The sequence below is a fragment of the Trachypithecus francoisi genome, unplaced genomic scaffold (assembly GCF_009764315.1).
Source record: "Trachypithecus francoisi isolate TF-2019V2 unplaced genomic scaffold, Tfra_2.0 Lachesis_group6, whole genome shotgun sequence".
Lineage (NCBI taxonomy): Eukaryota > Metazoa > Chordata > Mammalia > Primates > Cercopithecidae > Trachypithecus > Trachypithecus francoisi.
Genome location: NW_022681471.1, coordinates 19,499,989 through 19,520,572, shown reverse-complemented (window position 1 = coordinate 19,520,572; position 20,584 = coordinate 19,499,989). Strand labels below are relative to the sequence as shown.

Genomic DNA, 20,584 nt, shown 5'->3' with positions numbered 1-20,584 from the left:
CCTGAGTGTATTTACCAGCACAGTGCCTTCCCCTAGAGTGCCATTAAGAACTGGCAACCTTGGTGTAGTTGAAACAAATGATTAAAAGTGTTGTCTTCTAGAGGCCATTTGCAACGTGCTTTTAATTCTTCCACTTCATAAAACCAACTCACATTCCAGTTTTGTGGGCACTATTAAAGAAACAAGCATAATCCCAGAGAAATTCATTTATCAAGCATTTAATTGAAAAGCGCCAAAGCTGCTCTACTTATCAGGACTTTCCTCATAGCATCAGGGCTTCTAAAATGTCCCAGAGCTGCCACATTTTGCTTCCTGCATAAAATGGATTATGTAGCCAGAAGACTGTAGATAGACATGGGGTTATGCTCATGACATTATGCTTAGAATTGCTCTTCAAGATTGACATCACAATTTGACCTAAGGGCATTTTTTGTGTAAGTAGCTTTCTGGTTTGTAAAGTATTTCATTTAAAGAAGTAAGAGGTAAGAGGTCAAATGGCATAGAAGAAACTTGCCATATTGTGCCTAAGGACAAGTGTTTCCCATTTGGAAACTGAATAGACCGTGAAGTGTTGGCTGATGAGAACGGGGAAAAGATCCAACTGATAATCCAAAAAAACAGTGAGTCAAAATATGTTTTTTCCTGTTATTTTAAGCAAAGGTTCTTTTAGAGAAATTCATGACAGTTCATTATAAACTGATCTTCTCTGGGAAGCTGATTTGTGACCAAATATTTCAGCCTGACACAATTAGGTTAGGAAGCAAAGTACCATCACATTAGACTGCAAAAATAATTTCAGGTTGAAAGGAAAGCAATAAGTTTTGGTGAAGAGGCATCTCTTTTTTTATTTGCTTTTGTTTGGGTTTCTTGACAGTAAGCTACAGGGTGAGTTATTGTCAGTGTTTTGCAATATAACAATGTGACTTATGTCTGTCTTACTGCGGAAAGAACTAAGCTCTTTGAATCTGCTAGTAAAATTCAAGGTGATAAGCATCCCTTCAGTGTACCTTCTAATTTTTTAAATGCCAGCTATAATAAAATTGAAGTCAGGTTTAAGTAAGGCTGCAGTTCTATTCAAGATGGCTAAAACTTCCCAGAATATTTTCACATCTTAAATCAACCCCAATCTGTTAAACTCTCACACTTAAGAAACGGCTTACCATATCATTTAATGTTTTAAGGGGGTCAGAAGCAGATGTGAAGCCCGTGGCTTAGAAGTGAGCTAGTAGTTTAAATCAAACTTGGCATAATGGTTACTGCCTGGATTGAATTCTAAAGGCCAAAGATTGAGTAGGTCATCAAGAAAGGGTTCCCCTCTGACTACAACCAGGAAGCCTGTAAATTCACAAAACAACATGTCTTGCGGCATAGACCATTCATTTCACTCAGAGACAGCATCCTGGAAGCTTTGAAGACATCTTTAAGAAAACAGAAGGAATCCTGTCCCTGCTAAGGGTTTGTGGAAAGGAAGAAGTGAAAATGCATCTGAGTCAGCCATGATCTGCCCCCCCCAAGGAGCATTTCAGCAGCATTTTCTTTTCAGCAGTAAAAGAAGCAGTGATTTCTTTTATTCCTTCTTCTGAAAGCTTTTCCTTCACATTTATAATAACAGAAAAGATATTCTCAGTACCCAGAGAGAGAAAGAAAGAGCCATGAAAGGTCTGGAGGTATTTTTCAGTTTGATTGCTGGTCATGGATTTCACCTGAGTTTCTCTTATGAAACCTTCCTGCTACACTCTGAAAGAGAAAAATTTTCCACAACAAAGAAGGCCATTGACTAATGCTATTTTTTATCATGGTCATTTCTTGCTGTAAAGTCAGGAATATTCTAACTGATAATGTCCTTATCAGAGAGAGAGAGAGACTAGTAAATGAAAAAATGAAAACTCTAATTTTTAGTTCAAAAACCAACAGTTGGCTAACTATGAGTGGAAAGAAAGCTCTAAGTTTTAGTCCAAAAACCAACAGTTTATTAACTATCAGTGGATTGGCAATGTAGCCAATGTAGATTCTCCATTGAGATGGGACTTACCATTACAGAGTGTGGACCTAAAACTTAAAAAAAAAAAAAAAATGGTCCTTTTAACAGATGAAATCCTGGCTCCACTTCCTTGCAGTGTGATCTTAGTCAATTTACCTGAGCCTCACTTTCATCATCTGTAGAATGGAGATAACACTTATCTAACAGTGCCTAGCATCTTGTTAGTATACCATAAATGTTGGGTCTAGTTGCCCAGATTGCTTGTATAAAGTCAAGATGAAGGCAGAAAAAAAAAAACTGATGAAGGTAAATGTTTAAATGTTTCTGTGTGTTTTGGAGCCCTAAAAATAAGCTTTGGAATATCTGTGATGCTTTTGTAATTTATGATATTTTCCCTCCCATTCAGTAATCTAAATTGAACAGTATTGCTTTTATAGTCCTGTGTTAAGTTACCTGTTGTGTAGTTAATTGAAACCAACTCTATTGCCAAATAAAGTGAACTGACCTGGGAAGCATGTTGTGTCCACAGGAAAGCTGTGCTTCTAGGCTGTGTGCATCAAACCAGGATAGCGAATACCCTCTTGAGAAGACCATGAACAGCAGTCCTATCAAATCTGAACGTGAAGCACTGCTAGTGGGTAAGGAAGCTAATGTACACATGCCACGTACAATGCCTAGGTACAATGCAGGAGAGGAGGGCTTTACCTAAGATTAACAAGCACATGTCAAGCATTTATGAAGCATGGCAGCGCAAGAACTCAGAGTTCTGAAGATGATAGGTTAAGAACAACTACAAATTTCCAAATTTAACAGCAGCTGCCAGCCCCCCTCACGCTCCTTGTAGCCACTGCCATGTCAAGCAGTCAAGCATGTCAGTACAAGCACTAAGCTAAGGGGGTCAGCTGGAGAAACACATTGTAGATTTTTTTTAAATATCTGTGCAAGGATAGATAAGCCCTCTCGTGTCCACTCAGGGGGCTAGTGCAGACCCTACTTGGCAGAGAGCTTTTCCAGAGAGCCTCTGGAGCAAGTATAGGCGAGTTTTTCCAGGTTATTAACTAAGCTATTTTTACACTTCTGACGCCAAATGACAAGGGATTATTTGTTTGTTTGTTTTAACCTCCTGACACCAGATGCATGGTGTCTTTTCCAACACTACATCTCCAACTCTTCAATACCAAGTGGGTGTCCTACAGTTGAATTCCGTTCTCACACTCACTACCCAAAGTTAGAGTTTAACATTAGACTCCGGGCCAGGTGCGGTGGCTCAAGCCTGTAATCCCAGCACTTTGGGAGGCCGAGATGGGTGGATCACGAGGTCAGGAGATCGAGACCATCCTGGCTAACACGGTGAAACCCCATCTCTACTAAAAAAATACAAAAAACTAGCTGGGCGAGGTGGCGGGTGCCTGTAGTCCCAGCTACTCGGGAGGCTGAGGCAGGAGAATGGCGTAAACCCGGGAGGCGGAGCTTGCAGTGAGCTGAGATCCGGCCACTGCACTCCAGCCTGGGTGACAGAGCGAGACTCCGTCTCAAAAAAAAAAAAAATAAAAAAACATTAGACTCCATGGGTTTAAGGGCTCAGTCCCAGAAGACTGCCCTCTCTATAGATGCCAGTCTCAAATACAGGGTCTCCAGGTTTCCTCTACTTCTGTCTGATTTGGCTACAAAGTCAGGGGTTTCCACAATACCCACCCCAGGTTTGATAATTTGCTAGAGTGGCTCACACAACTCAGGAAAGTACCTTACTTACTCTTACTGATTTAGTATAAAGGATACAATGAAAGAGGTATATAGAGCAAGGTACTGGGAAGGGGTATGCGGAGTTTCTATACCTTTTTGGGTGCGTATCTTGTTGTGTTTGCCAACCAGAAACCTCTCTGAACCCCATCATTTCAGAGTTCTTATGGAGGCTTCATTATATAGGCATGATTGATGAAATCACTGGCTATTGGTGATTAACTCAATCTCCAGCCACTCTCTCCTCCCTGATGTTCCAACTCTCTGATCATGCCTAAGTCTTTCTGATGGCCAGCCCCAATTCTAAAGCTATAAGGGGCCCCCAGCTACCCGTCATCTTAACTCTTATCACTCCAGAAATTCCAAGGGTTTTAGGAGCTGTGTGCCCCGGGGACCAGGGACAAAGACCAGATGTTTATTTTTTGATTATAACACAGTGGCAGATGACTCAGGAAGCTGCGGTGTGTTGGACACTAGTGGGCTTTGATGAGGTTCATGCTAGCATTGCTCTCTGTAAAAAGTCATTCAGAAAAGCAAGATAGCACAAATATTTAAAGAATCAGACAGACCTGGCTTCCCATCTTGACCCCACCATTTCTTCTCTGAGCTTCAGTTCCTCCATCTGCAAAATGGACGTAATGATATTACCAACCCGAAAGGGCAGTTGTGAGTATTAAATACAGTAACTCACCTAAATCACTTAGTATAGTCCCTGGTCCATAGTAAGCCCTCAGTAAGTAGAAAATATTTTACACTTCACACTATTAACCATTTGGAGAACAGTGGCAGATTGAGGCTGTAAAATATTTAAGAGGGGCTAATCATTTAAGAGTGACTGGTCTTGGGCCACAGCAGATAATCCCAGCTGCCATCTAGGAAGCTGAGCTATACAGTAGCCCCACTCTAGTCTCAAAAGCCCTCCACACTGACTGGCTTCTGCATATTTTTAAGATATCTCTGCCTCCTTTGGTAATGGATATTATCCTCAGATTTAACACTTTGATATGTTAATAAAGATGCACAGGGGGATCTGCCATTGAATCTTCAAGAAAAGTGACAACTTATTACAACTTATTAACGTCTTCCAACTCCAAGTTCTTAACAAATTGGCATGGCAACAGGGAGACCTGTCAGAGAAATGCTGGGGATAGAAGGAAGCCTCTGTGAATGGATAGTCCTAGAAAAAAAGATTCTTAAAATAAGTGTTTCTTGTTTTGTTTTTTCAAGAAGGTAGTCTTGGGCTGGCACGGAGAAAGGAAAATCTATTTTTCAATCAGCTTTTTGGGTGTGAACCCACAAAATCGCTTGTTTTTAAACCTCTGGAGTTATTTCTTGGCATTTGACAGCCTTTCTTGGCCAGGACATCTAGAATTTCTTCAAACATGGAATGTCTTCTTCAGAATTTAAGTTTCTCAGCCAGAATCAGTGTTTAGAACTTCAATTTACCTAGCCATTTAAGAATAAAGTAATGTTCTAAGTAATAGCATCCCTTTTGAACAGATTTTGAGCCCTGCCATCAGTTCCTTCTGGAACCCCTCTCCAACTTACCCCCTTGACTGAACTTCAAACACCAATTTAAACCTGTGTTAGTCTTTTGCCAGCCTCTTAAAGGGACAGACAAGTTGTAGTTTAGAAACCAAATCAAATTTTGCTTTTATTTCCTGGCAATTTTCAACAAACTCAATTCTGAGTCTATTTGATGCACTTAAGATCTTATGAAAGGAGGTGAACTCAAAACAAATTGAAAGAAAGAAATATTATACTTTTGAGCAATTTATTTTCCACCTGTTGCCAGAGAAAGAAGTATTAGAACAATTAACCTAATGGCCAGAACAATCAAGGCAGCATGTGAAGCTGCCAGTCACCCCAGAGTCAGGCTAAGTGGAAATCAGGGGCATTCCTGGAGGCTGTAAACTGCTATCAGAATTCTGTTACACAAAGAGATTCGAGGCTCTAAGCACAGAATGCTAGTGACCACTTGAGTTAGCCGTGAATGAAATGTTTGGCTTTTCTTTACAGAGCTATTCACAAAATAATACCCAAATACAATCAGCAGACTTTCTTGTGAGAGGCACAAGGTTAATCAGGAAAGTACATGATTTGTACGTTTACCACAACAGCAAGGCATTATTAACACCTAAGACGCTAAAGTCTAAAGACTGTGAAGGAACTGCAAAAGCCCGGCACAGTGTAAATTCATTATAAAATCCTTGAATTCAGACAGTGTTTAGCTATCACAAACAATGAAAGTGACTCCTCAAATGCCAGCTTTTCTACGTGTGATACAGCACAGTAAGAGGCAGTATGTGACTGTCTGGGTTCAAATACCAGCTCTGCCACTTACCAGCTGTATGACCTTGGACAAGTTGCTCACACTTTTAGTGCGTCAGCGTCCTCAGCTGTGAAATGGGGATGACAATACCCACCTCATGGGATTATTATAAAGATTAAATGAGTAAGATACGTGTAAACTTAGAATAGTGTCCACTGTATTTATGTTGTACATATGAGTCAGCGCTTGCTATTCACTGTCATGTGGAACCTCAAGGAATACAAGGCTCAAGTATAACCTCCATGCTCTTGTCTCTGTAGGGATTATCTCCACATTCCTTCATGTTCACCCATTTGGAGCAAGCATTGAATACATCTGTTCCTACTTGCACCGTCTTGATAATAAGGTATATGGGGGCCTAAAATGGGGATGCAAGGGGATGTGTGGAGTTCTTTGTTAACAGGTAACCTGACTCTCCTCAAGCATAAATAGGTCACTGGTTACTGCTTTCAGGAAGTTTCCCTTACCTGCTCTCTCACTGTGATTCAGAGCAGAGCTTCCCCCTTGCAAGTAGGATGACCGTGTGTCCTGGTTTGCTGGGTACTGAAGAGTTTCTGGGACTTGAGACTTTTGATGTTAAAACCAGGGCAGTCTCAGGCAAACTTGAATAAGTTGACCATCCTTTTTCAAACATACATCTTAGAAGATTTTTCCTCTTTTCTCTTAATTTACCTATAAGCTGCAAACCAATCCATATCAGCTTTCTTACCCATCAAACTTTTTTTTGAGACAGAGTCTCACTCTGTTGCCCAGGCTGGAGTGCATTTCTGAGATCACAGCTCACTGCAGCCTCAACCTCATGGGCTCAAGTAATCCTTCCACCTCAGCCTCCTGAGTAGTTGGGACTACAGACGCATGCCACTATGCCTGGCTAATTTTTGTATTTTTTTATAGAAACAGGGTTTCATCACATTGCCCAGGATGGCCTCAAACTCCTGGACTCAAGCAAGCCACCTGCCTCGGCCTCCCAAAGTGCTGGGATTACAGGCATGAGCCACCGTACCCGGCCCCATCAAACTTTTGTCCTGGGTTTTTAGCCATTAGCCAATGTTCATTTTCAAAATGGGAAGTCTTACACCATCCACCTCTCCCACCATCACCCCTGCTATTGTCTATTACAAAACAAGGGAGGCAGGAGCAAAAAAAAAAAAAAAAAAAAAAAGATAGAGCAATGAGCTGAGGGCCTCTGTAACACAGACTGAATATTTGCTCACAGATGATCTCATGGTCCATTTCCTTCTCTGGATGCTCTCCTTTGGGGGAACTCCTAGGGCATCTGGAGCAGGGGTAAGTGCTAATTCCCTAGGAAATAAAGGATGCCTCTAAGAGGCTGGAGAGGACTCTTGACTCCTCAGAATGAATCAGCTCAGGATACTTTTTTTTCAGAAGCAGCATTCAGGGAAATGTGCCCATAAATTGTACTGCCTATTTCATAGGATCTGGGACTTTCGAGAAGTGCCATTGAATATAGGTGCTGTCCAAAATGTTAAGTCATTTAAGCATATGTCCTCTTAACAAAGGCAGTGGCCCACTTGGGAGTCTTACTGTTCTAACCACATCCCAGCTGTGGTGATACATCCTCTTCAATGGCATTTGCTTTCATTCTAGCTAGCACTCCCCTTCATTTCCCTCTGGGAAGTGATGCTATTCTGCAATTAAATGGCCCATTTGGCAGTGAAGGGGAGGATGCAATGTGAATACTAGGACCGAGCAGTCCATTGCAATGGTATGAAATTGAACTATGTGTCAGTAAAAACATCTGCTGCTTTTTTAATTTACAAAAATAATACATGCACATTATCTTTAAAATGTAAGCCGTATAGAAATCTAGTAAAGGGAAAGTGCAGGTTACCACCCACAATCCCACTGCTTGAGGATAACCACTGTTAACAGTTCGGCACAGATTTCAGACCCTTTCCTGCAAGTGTGCTGCACCTATATTAAATGTATATGTCTATACACATTATCTATGTTTTCTGAAATGGGGATTCTACTCTATATGATACCCTGGCATGTGCTTCGTTCACTTGACTGGATACGGCACTGGGAAGAAGGCATAACTGCACTCCTAGCCTAGGCCTAGCTCCCCCTTAGCAACTTCCTGCCAAAGTAGTGCCAGGGCCTCCCAAAGACAGCCTGAGGTGATACCAACAGAACTGGGGCTCCCTCCAGCTTCAGGGACATTCATTGTGGTGCCAATTCTAGGTTTCTTTCAGGATCCCCTGGTGCTCTTTACCCAAGCCCTAGTGCCAAGGCTCATAGTGAGGAGAGTAACTTACTAACTCTACCAATGTGAAGATGACCACCTAAAACAAGTCCTAAAAGAGTCCACAGATTTGTTTTTGTTTTCGTATTGAGGGGTGTGTGTGTGTGTGAGGGAGAGAGAGAGAGAGAGAGAGAGAGAGAGAGAGAAGAGAGAGAGAAGTGGGGAGAGAAAGACAATGCAGAGAAGTATGAACACAGAGCTTTCCCCATTCCTGTTACTTCATTATGAACTAACGCATTTGTGAGGGATTCTGCTCTGGTGGCAGCCATTTCTACCTTCCTCCCCTCCGAAAAGGCTCAGCAGCTTCAGTGGACCTACACACAGCATCACCAGCACAGAGCAGCCATCATTCAGCTTCTTACAAACCCAGGCCTTTCCACATGACTGACCCCAGCTCTTTCTGATAGCAACTCAGCGGACCCTGTCTGATGGTCACAGCAGAGGAACGCTGCTGGCTGGAAGCCACTCTGCCAACACACACAAATGCGCAAGGAGCGGAAGGAGGTTAAACGCCCCCCACCCCCCACCCCGCCCTGCCCCGCCCAACACACACACAGACACATCAGCATTCTAAAGTAGGAAACACTGGGAAAGAAGACTAGGAAAATAGAACTGATTTTGAATGGAGATGTTCTGTCTGTCCCACAGATCTGCACCAGTGATGTGGAGTGTCTCATGGGTAGACTCCAGCATACCTTCAAGCAGGAAATGACTGGAGTTGGAGCCAGCCTGGAAAAGAGATGGAAATTCTGTGGCTTCGAGGGCTTGAAGCTGACCTAAATCTCTTTGTCTAACAACTTGGGATCCTGAAGATAAATATGTGTTGGACAAGCATAGAAAGTGATTTGTATTTTTAATGGTTTTCAAGTGGAAGTTCCTTTGAATTTGTCAATTCATTCCTGGAAAATCTTTTGAGTTAAAATAAGGATCCTAGGACAGCACCTCGAACTACAGGCCCTAAAGAGAAATTGCCTCAAACCGCAAGTGCTGTAACTTCCTCCCCTTTCTGTCAATTGGTTGTCTTTAAATATTGCAAAAGTCCTGAGGCTAAACAGTATTTGGAGTGTTTTCAGTGTCTGTACTACTGTTGTAGACTTTGGTATTTTTTTAATCACTGTTAACTGAAATGTTTTGATGATTTGTATGTGATTTGTGTTTCTAAACTTCTCTTTACATTAATGTTGCTACTGGTGAAAGGAATGAGAGCGGCACTAAGTCCTCTGTGTAACTGCCATTGTCTTTCCAATCCCCAGTAAACCAGTAAATAAATAACACATCAGTGTCTTCTAGAAGGTGCCTGACCAGGTTCACCTTTTAAATGACAAAGCATGGTTTGTGGCTTTTTGCAAAATTACTATGAACCAAAAGTTGACAAATGTTCCAAAGTTATTTTCTCTAACATATCACATTAAAGACCTGTTTCAGAATTGTAAAAAGTACATCTAGATGTGTTTGCAGAAAGCAAGTATCCAGTATGACTGGCATGTGTTCGTGCTATTCAGAATCACTTGTAAATAGTCTGCTTTTAAAGGAGGGCATGTTCGTTTTCTATGAATTAAAACACGCTCATGTGTGGACACACACGCACAAACACGCACGTGCGCACACAGTGACAGAAGGGATTTGTGTTAATTTTCTTTCCCCTCTGGCCTTCTTACGGTCTCTTGGTCCGTTTGCTTCTGTTGTCAGTGTGTTGAATTGCAAACCGTGTACTGCTGTAAATACTATGTTTACTTCATGCTGAATGTTTGCAAAGACTTGATATAAGTATTAATAGTAATGAATCAATGAATAAATAATGAGCCAGGGTTTGTGAGGCTTTCTACAAATAAGTCAGCTCCACCTGGAGTGCAGATTGCCAGAGACACCTCCAGTTCTGTAGCGCCCATCGACAAATCGCAATGGCAGCATGTGAGTGGACTATTCAGAAACTTCTGCTTGGTGGAAAGGAAACGGAGAGGATGAAGGTTTGGGGCAAATATCCTGAGGCAGAGATGGTCTTTATTGTGTGTGGTGGTGGTTGTGGTACTTACAATAATGCAAGCATACCCTCCCTTGAGTCTCGATTGAAGATAAAAGAATGTACTGAGTAAGCAAAGCCAATGGAGAGTATTTCACGAAAATACTTTGTAAATGAAATGCCAGTAGTGTTCAAAGTTGTATTTTTAAAAGATAAATATTCCTTTTTATACCTCCGTTTTGTGTCCTGTTTTTAATGACTTTCTCTCTAAGTAATCTATTAGTAGTTATCTCAGTTCCTTCCTTTGGGTTACTAGGATGTTGGAAAAAGATGCCGAGCCTGCCTTGACAATTGGAAATAGGGTTCCACCGCAGCCCGTTCATGCTGAGAACTGGCTTTCCCCTCAAGCACCCTGCTATGGCACCAGCAGGAAGCTAGGGTTAATTTTACACTGGCTCCCTCACTGATGCATCTCTCATCAACACTACCGAAGGCTTTGATTCATCCGTCTCAGGGGCTCTTGGAATACCTAATTTTAATAATATCTATGAAATCAAGGGAAACTTTCCACTTACAGTTATTCTTGTTTAAATAAATTAATTTTTAGGGGAGAGCAGTAGGAAAAAGAGCTAATGCATGCCAGGCTTAGTACCTAGGAGATGGGTTGAGGTGCAGCAAACCACCATGGCACACGTTCACCTGTGTAACAAACCTGCACATCCTGCACATGTACCCCGGAACTAAAAAATAAAAGAAAAAAATCAAACTCCTTACCATGATATTAATACATTTTTAAAAATGTTTAAAGCAACAGCTGCCACACCTAAGCACCTTACTCTCCTTCACTTAATCAACTAACACCGCAGATTGTCTGTTTCTGTTACTCCTGCCAGTTGAGTATAGATAGACTCCTCCCAGTTTGCTTGAATATACTAGTTGTTATGGTTAATTGTATGTGGCAACTTGGCTAGGCTATAGTGCCGAGTTGCTTGGTCAAACACCAGTCTAGATATTGCTGTGAAGGTATATTTTAGATGTGATTAACATTTAAGCCAGTAGACTTTGAGTAAAACAGGTTACCCATTATAATGTGGGTGAACCTCATCTGATCAGTTAAAGGCCTTAAGAGAGAAGACTGAAGTCGCCTGAGGAGGGAATTCTGCTTCGAGACTGCCGTTGGACTGAAAACTGCTACATCCAACTCCTGCCAGAACTTCCAGCCTGCCGGCCTGCCCTACAAATCTCTAACTTGCCAGCACCCATAATCGCAAGAGCCAATTCCTTAAAATAAATAGATCTCTCTCATATATATCTATATATAAATAAGCATAGATATATAGAGATATATAGATATGAATATGCATTACATTACACAATCAAATTGTGGCACATACCATCTCTCACAAACCTTTTCATCCATCATAGAAATCTATTAATGAAGCTGCTTTTTCCTACAAAGTCCCAATGCTATTTATGGTTCTGTTGTTGCTCCAGAATTTTGAAATATTGCTGTTTTGTTATGTTTATGAGATACAGTAGTTAGCGTTTCTTCAATATAATAATGAATAGAAGCTTTATTTTATTTTACAAATGATTTTTTCATCTCCTTCCTTAGTCCTGTGACATCTCTAATTCTGACTTTTTTTATTACCAAGTTGCTTGTTAAATGTCTTCAATGCAAATGGAAGTTATTTTCATAGAAAATAAAGACACATCTGCATTCAAGTTACATAGAGTTTTTTTTTTTTTTTTAATTTTGGCCCAAAAATGTATGCTTTGCATATAAGGCAGAAGAAACTGTATTATTTGAAAAGATAGCATAAATGCACGAGAATTTTTAACTTGCCCAGTAGAACTGTGTGAGCCCTTGGGATTCTCAGCTGTCTTAGATGGTACATCAGGTAGATATGGCTTCATTTTCTACCACAGTTGCTACCATCTGCTGAGCACCTATTAGGTAGTCACGATGCCCAAAGTCTCTGTGTGTCTTCAGGCAAGTTACATGGACACAACGAGAGCTTCAATTTCTTATAGGCAAAATTAAGAAGAAATAGTACCTACCTCACAGAATGGTAGGAAAGAGTCAATGAGGTAGCATCTGCAAATTGCTCAACCAGTGCTCGGCCCATAGTCAGTTCTCAATAAGAGGTATGATTGTGATTCAACCAAAGTTCGTGAGCTTACCCACATTTAAAAAAATGTTTTTGTGGGCCAGGAGTGGTGGTTCACACCTGTGATCCCAGCGCTTTGGGAGGCCAAGGCAGGCAGATCACTTGAGGTCAGGAGTTCGAGACCAGCCTGGCCAACATGGTGAGACCCCCCCCCCCTTCCCACCCCGTCTCTACTGAAAATACAAAAATTAGCCAGGCGTGGTGGCGGGCACCTATAATCCCAGCTATGTGGGAGGCTGAGGCAGGAGAATCGCTTGAGGCAGAGGTTGCAGTGAGCCGAGATCGCTCCACTACACTCCAATCTGGGCAACAGAGTGAGTGAGAGCCTGTCTCCAGAAAAAAAAAAAAAAATGTTTTTGTGTTCATACATAGAACTGTACGGCCACATCATGTTGCTGGACTTCAAGAGACGAAATTCAGCTGTTTATACATACTCCAAACATTTACTCTGTCCCAAACACTGTCAGGCACAATGGGACACAAAAGGAGTACGGCTGGCCCCTGCCTTCAAAAACCTAGAAGGGTAGCTGCAACACACTGAACTTAAGTCTTTCACCCTTTAGCCAAAGCCATAAAAGTTAATTGTGAAAATATTCAGTGCTGACCACCCATGAATTGTGTCGATAAGGTGGTAATGACCTCTTGCTCTTGACACTTGAACTATTACTATCTATGCCCCCGCCCTACCTCCAGAGTATAAGCTGCATGAGAGTATGGTTCTCATCTGTCTTGTTTACTGCCATATCCCCAGAACCTGGTACACTGTAGGTGTTTAGTAAAGGTTTGTTACATTAGTATTTGTGTAGCATTTTAAACTACATTCAGGCTGGGTGCAGTGGCTCACGCCTGTAATCCCAGCACTTTGGGAGGCCAAGGTGGGCAGATCTCCTGAGGACAAGAGTTGGAGACCAGCCTGGCCAACATGGTGAAACCCTGTCTCTACTTAAAAAATACAAAATTTATCCGGGCATGGTGGTGCACACCTGTAAGCCCGGCTACACAGGAGGCTGAGGCAGGAGAATCGCTTGAACTCGGGAGGCGGAGTTTGCAGTGAGCCAAGATCATGCCACTGCACTCCAACCTGCGTGACAGAGTGAGACTCTGTCTCAAAAAAACATAAAAAATAAAAATAAATAAGCTACATTCATATGAACTAATAATAATAAAAGCTAACATTATTTAGTGATTCCTACTTAACAGGATATATACATGCATGTATATACATATATATACATGCACACGTATATGTATACACACACACATGTATATATATTTTATGTTTACTACAATGTGAAAAGTAAATTTATTAGCCTCCATTTCAGCTGAGACTTGGAGATGTACAGTAACTTGCTTGATTTTTTTTTTTTTTTCAGACGGAGTCTCACTCTGTCACCCAGGCTGGAGTGCAGTGGTGTGATCTCGGCTCACTGCAAGCTCCGCCTCCTGGGTTCATGCCATTCTACTGCCTCAGCCTCCAGAGTAGCTGAGACTATAGACGCCCACCACCACACCCTGCTAATTTTTTTTTTTTTTTTTTGTATTTTGTATTTTTAGAAGAGACAGGGTTTCACTGTGTTAGCCAGGATGGTCTCAATCTCCTGACCTCGTGATCCACCCACCTTGGCCTCCCAAAGTGCTTAAGTTTTTAAGAGGCAGAAATGAAATTTGAATCTTGGTCTCTCCAATCACAAGCTTAAAACTTTCCACTGCACCAATATTTTATTTAATCTTCATACCAACCTAATTGGTAATATTATTATAAACCCCATGTTGTTAATTCATGTGCCATTATAGAGTGCCTGATATGTTCGAGTCTTAGTCCTGGAAATTCAAAGGTGAACACAACATGTCCCCTTCCCTCAAGAGCTTATATTCTGGTAGGGGAGCCTGCTAAATGACACAGTCATGGTGCCCCAGGTCACTTTATAACACTGTCACTTCTCTGAGCCTTTTTTAAATCTGTAAAGTGAAAATCATATATTTCCCTCGAAGTTTCATTTATGAGGTGTTGATCAATGTAAAGTGCCCAGTACTATGCCTGGCAAAGTAAGTGCTCAATAAATAGCTATAATCATTATCCAGCCAATAGTCATATCAACAATGCTTTAATGACACCAGAGCTACCTTCATAGTAATGGGGATCCCATAAAGCCACACAATAACTTAAAAGAAGGAGACCTGCTGGCTCAGAGAAATTCAGGAGATTTTACTGAACAATGCTCCATTAGAGTTAGGTAGTGCTTGGCCTAAGCCAAACACGGTGAGGAAATTTCCTTCTACTGTCTTCTGACACGGTCTCAGTATCCTTCCAATTCTACCCACTCCCATTACAAGATAGACCACATCCCGTTAACAAGAAGGCCAAGGAGGTCTTATCTCCTCTACCATTTCCCAAGATTCATAACATCGTCCCAGTTTTTCAGTTTGACAGTAAGCTTTGAAGTTTTAAGCTTGTTTACATTTTCTATCTGGGAGGATGACCTCAAAGGCATACTAAAGTAATTAATTATTGAGGCAACAGAAGGAAAGAAAAGAATTGATTATACACACAGGTATGCACATTCAAGGCCATAGAGCCCTATGGAGATGACATCAGATCTTGGATGGAAATGGTATACAGGACACATTAAAGAGTATTCTGCCCAACTGCATTCACTCTAAGTCTGTTTGAATATGAGACTACCCTAAAATGAATAGTCCTCTGTGGCATCAGACCTCTGAAACCTTAACTTATTACTATTCCTCAATAAATACGTTATATGGTGCTTTAAGTTGTTTTCAAAGTAACTCCGTGCACAAGCATTATGTCATTTTTTTTTATTTTTTCACCCATCAATTCATCATTTATATCAGGTATAACTCCCAATGCAATCCCTCTCCCTTCCCTCCTCCCCATGATAGGCCCCGATGTGTGATGTTCCCCTTCCCGAGTCCAAGTGACCTCATTGTTCAGTTCCCACCTATGAGTGAGAACATGCGGTGTTTGGTTTTCTGTTCTTGTGATAGTTTGCTAAGAATGATGGTTTCCAGCTGCATCCATGTCCCTACAAAGGACACAAACTCATCCTTTTTTATGCATTATGTCATTTGATCTTCACAACACACTGTGAACTAGCAGGGGCAGATGACTTCCTCACCATCGTTGCAGCTAAGGAAAACAAATCTCAAAAGATGAAGAACTATACCCTAGGTCGCACAGCTAAGTGGATGATGGAGCTGGGATGAGAATGCAAGATTCCTAATTTCTCCCTATCTCTACCCCACTTCAGCTCCAGCCTCTGCCTATTATAGCTGAGGGAATACAAAGTAGGGGTTCTGAACATTTTTTGGTGCCATGAACCCCTTTGTAAGTCTGGTGAAGTACATGAAGTCCTTATCAGAATGACGTTTTTAAAATGAATGAAATAAAATACAAAGGAAACCAACTACAGATGCTCCTTGACTTACTATATGGTTACATGCCAATAAAACGATCATAAGTTGAAAATGTCATAAGTCAAAAATGCATTTAATACACCTAACCTGCCAAACATCATAGCTTAGCCTAGCCTACCTTAAACACGCTCAGACCACTTTAGCCTACATTTGGGCAAAAAATTATCTAACACAAAGCCTATTTTATAATAAAATGTCAAATATCTCGTAATGTGTTGAATACCATACTGAAAAGTGAAAAATGGAATCTGTTTCTGTACTGAAACAGAAAAACAATACCAAACAGAAACCTGTATGAGTACTCAAAATACATTTTTTACTGAACATACATTGCATTCACACCATTATAAAGTTGAAAAATGTAAGTCAAACCATTGTAAGTTGGGGATCATCTGGATATTGTAATAGTACACTTCTCAAAATATTTTTAAAACATGTTTGTGATATAGTAACATATATGCTCCTTTAACACCTGAAATAGCAATATGAAACAGCAACAAGTCTAATAACCACTTCAGTTTTGAAATAGTGATGAGCATAAACAACCCAAGAAATCCACAATATCATGTGATATGATAATATCTATGATACCGATGAAAAAGACGCAGGTACTGCTAACATCTCTGTATTTTGTAGCCTACATTTATAAGGAAAGAAAATGCCAAATTTCAGTTAGAGGTTAGTAAAAATATGAATTTAACTTTTCCATCCAAATTCACACACTCACTAAATTCTACCTGAAGTCACTATGTAAAGAAGCACCAACAGCAGGAAGACTGATGAAAGGTAAAGTGAGAGTTCCCAAATCGGGACTGGGAGTAGCTTCATTAAATGCGTTAATATTTATAAATTACTTAGAATAATGTCCATCACATGGTAAGCTCTAAAGAATCACTTATTAAATAAAATATATTTTTAACAATAAGATTTATAAATGATTTAGATACTAATTCTTTGCACATTTTGAAATTCTAAGTCAATGCATAATGACAAGAGATGCCTTCAAGTTTGCATTTCCATGTGAAGGAGTGACAGATGAGCTTCAGTGTGAGCAAGTATAAAGTACCGCATTTAGGAAAAAATGAGCCACTACTCACAAGATGTTAGGCTCCAAACCATCAGTTCTAGCACAGGAAAGGGAACTGGGCGTTGTTGACGTCCCTGAAGACATCTGCCCAATGAGTGGTTGGTATCATAAAAAGGCAAGAAATTCCAAGCAGAGTTAAAAAAAAAAAAAAAGAAAGAAAGAAAGAAAACATAAGGCATTATCTTATCCCCTTTTAAGAAAATAAGTTTTGTGCCCACACTAGTAAAACAGTCTGTTTCATGTGGCTGGACCTCAAGACATGAAATTCAATATTTCAATTCATATGTGGTTCAAGTGCTTAATCTGTCTTAAGACATTCTGCCAGACAATAGGGGATGTATAGATAAATCTGAGACACTATTCTTGAGGAGTATGAAGAAGAACTCAAAGAATCAAGGGTGTGGATGAGTTTTAATACACTAATGAACATATTCTACCCATTTGAACCAGTTCAGGAGACAAAAACCTGGAATGCTGAATTCAATGTTTTTCACTTAATACAGCCTTCTCTCTCTCTCTCTCTCTCTCTCTCTCTCACACACACACACACACACACACAGAGCAGTGCATGCAGCACTTGGTAAAACCAGTATTACAATCATGCCTTGTTTATAGTATTTAATATAAGTGCACTTACCAGATAATTGAAACTTGCCCCTTCCAGTATTAACCTTTTAAAACTCATTTTTAATTTTAAAAAATTTTTAAATATTTCTGAGATACTTTACATCCTTTCCCATGATGTTAAAAGGTTCCGGACTTGTCCTGACCTCTCCTTTGCATTATGGATCCATGCTGCCACTGAGAACTTTAGTTATTAGATTGCACAGTCACAGAGGTATTAAGCCTGAAGTTGAGGGTTCCATCTTCATCCTTCAAGCCAAGAAGCCATCGAGCAATTTTCCCTTTCTCCCTGGAAGTATATCTGTTTTCATATCCAATCTCTCCTCTTTCTTCTTCTTGTTTGTTTCTTGTCTATTATGGTTAGGAACCATATCATCAAGCTCCTAAAGAACTTGGAGTTAAGTAAGAGACAATTAATTGAAGAAAGAACCAAAAGTTAAATCAGAGACTATCATTGATTGATGACTCAAAGTTTTACTGCGAATTCTATAACCTTCATATCTGCTCCACTTCATACCACACCTAAAGACAAATCTCCTTACCCTGGCATTCAGTGCCTTTTATGATTTTGCTCCATACTTCATTTTAACTGTATTTTCCACTTGTACTACTCTTCAAATACACTACTTCAGCCAGACTGAACTCCCTGTACCTCCCCATACATCCACAAGTCTGAAACTTACCCTTCATTCAAGGTCTAACTCAAATGCTACCTTCTCCATTAAGCCCTCCTGGATTCCCCTCACTCCTTCTCCATCTCTGAATGACCTCTCCCTTTCTTGGAGCCCTCAGAACCCTTTATCTGTACCTTCATCATATGACTTAACCACTGTCTACTTCATAGTATGCTCATGTACATGTCATCCTCTCTGCAAGGACCATATCTGATTCATTCATTCATGCATTTACTTAGCAAATATTTACGGAGCACCCACTACATGCTAGACAACTATTCTAGACATTGATGCTACAACAGTAAGCAATCAGACAAAACTTCTTGTCCTTGAGCTTATGCTCTAGGGATGGGGTAGGGGTGTGTGTTTTCATCAGCTTGGGCAGTCATAACAAAAATACCATAGACTAGATAGTTCAAACAACAGAAATTTATTTCTCAGTTCTGGAGGCTGAACATTCCAAGATCAAATTGCTGACTGATTGAGTTTCCTGGTGAGGGCTCTCTTCCTGGTTTGCAGATGGCCACTTTTTCACTGTCTTTACATAGGAGAGAAAGAGAAAGAGAGAAGCTGGGGGAGAGAAAGAGAAAGCTCTCTAATATCTCTTCTTATAAGAGCACTAATCCCATCATGAGGGCCCATCCTTATGACCTCATCTCCCCCTATTTACCTTTCAAAGGCCCCATCTCCAAATACCATCACTTTGGGATTAGGGCTTCAACATATAAATGGCAGGGGACACAATTCAATCCATAGCACAAGTAGACTAACAATAAACAAAGTAAATAAATTATATAATATATGAGAAGGTACTAAGTGCTAAGGAAAAAGATGAAAAAGGGAAATAGGATAGAGAATATTGGTGGGCCATGTTGAATTTTAAATAGGGTGATATTTGAACACCTGAGAAAACATCATTTGAGTAAAGATTTTTTAAAGGTAAGCATTTTCAAAGGATCGCTCTGGATGCTGAGTGGAAAGTAAACTGTAAATGGTAAGGGAGGAAATAGGGAGACCCACTGGAGGTCACTGCAATAATCTAGATAAGAAATAAAGGTGATTTTGGACCACGGTTATAGCATTGGAAGTTATAAGAAATGGTATGATTCCAGATGTATTTTAAACATGTGGGCCGGGCGCGGTGGCTCAAGCCTGTAATCCCAGCACTTTGGGAGGCCGAGGCGGGCGGATCACGAGGTCAGGAGATCGAGACCATCCTAGCTAACACGGTGAAACCCCGTCTCTACTAAAAAATACAAAAAACTAGCCGGGCGAGGTGGCGGGCGCCTGTAGTCCCAGCTACTCGGGAGGCTGAGGCAGGAGAATGGCTTAAAACCCGGGAGGCGGAGCTTGCAGTGAGCTGAGATCCGGCCACTGCACTCCAGCCTGGGTGACAGAGCGAGACTCCGTCTCAAAAAAAAAAAAAAACATGTGAATTAATTGAATACAGGCTGTAAGAGAAAGAGTGGAATGAAGAATGAAGCTTCTTGGCGCAAACCAGTGGAACTTACTAAGATGGGGAAGACTACAGAAGGAGCAGATTTGAGAAGAAAGATCAGATTTGGAGATGTTAAGTTTGAGATGCTGAGTCTCTTTCAGGTGGAAATGCCAAGTAGGCAGCTGGATAAAGGAATCTGAAGGTTAGAAAAGAGGTCCAAGTTGCAAATATACAGTTGGAAATCATCAGCTTCAGATAGTATTTAAAGTCATGAAACTAAATTAGATTACCAAGGAGATGACCAAGGTCCAAGGACTGAGGCCAGGAGAATGCCAAGATTAAAAGGCCAGGGATATGAGAAAAACCAACAAGTGACACTGAAAAGGACCACAGGAGTGTAACATCCTAGAAGTCAAGTAAGGAAGTGAGCAAGGATGGAGTGAAGGTGTCAAATGCTGCTGAAAGGGCAATTAATGTAAGAACTGAGAAATGACCTCTGGATTTAGCAATGTGGAGGTCACTTGTAAACTTGAGTTTCAGTAGAGTGGTGGAGGGCACACGCCTAACAAGTAGGTTTAGGAGAGTATAAAAGCAGAAGAATTGGAAAATGAATATGCATAACCCTTTTAAAGAATTTGGTTGTACAGAGGAGCATAGAAATGGGGTTGAAACTGAAGGGGGAAATTGAGTCGAGAGCAGTTTTTAATATGGAAAATGACAATACCATTGCATGTTGTTAAGAATAATCAAGAAAATAGGGAGAATGACTGACATATTTCAAAAAGAGTGACAGTGAGCTAGGGAGAAGAAATGAAGAAAACAAGAAAGGAAGGGCAAGTGAAAAGGAGAAGAAAGGAGGCAACAAAGGAGAAAGAG

General features: G+C 40.7%; 1 protein-coding gene across 1 annotated transcript in view; it reads left to right on the top strand.

The window, feature by feature from the left end:
- Positions 1 to 10,514, top strand: part of ENOX2 (ecto-NOX disulfide-thiol exchanger 2) — a 334,982-nt gene extending 324,468 nt beyond the window's left edge. The window contains 3 exon segments of the mRNA XM_033201081.1: positions 2,511 to 2,619; positions 6,314 to 6,399; positions 8,968 to 10,514. Coding sequence (XP_033056972.1) covers positions 2,511 to 2,619; positions 6,314 to 6,399; positions 8,968 to 9,099 — 327 coding nt within the window. The 3' untranslated portion in view covers positions 9,100 to 10,514.
- The last annotated feature ends 10,070 nt before the right edge of the window (positions 10,515 to 20,584 follow it).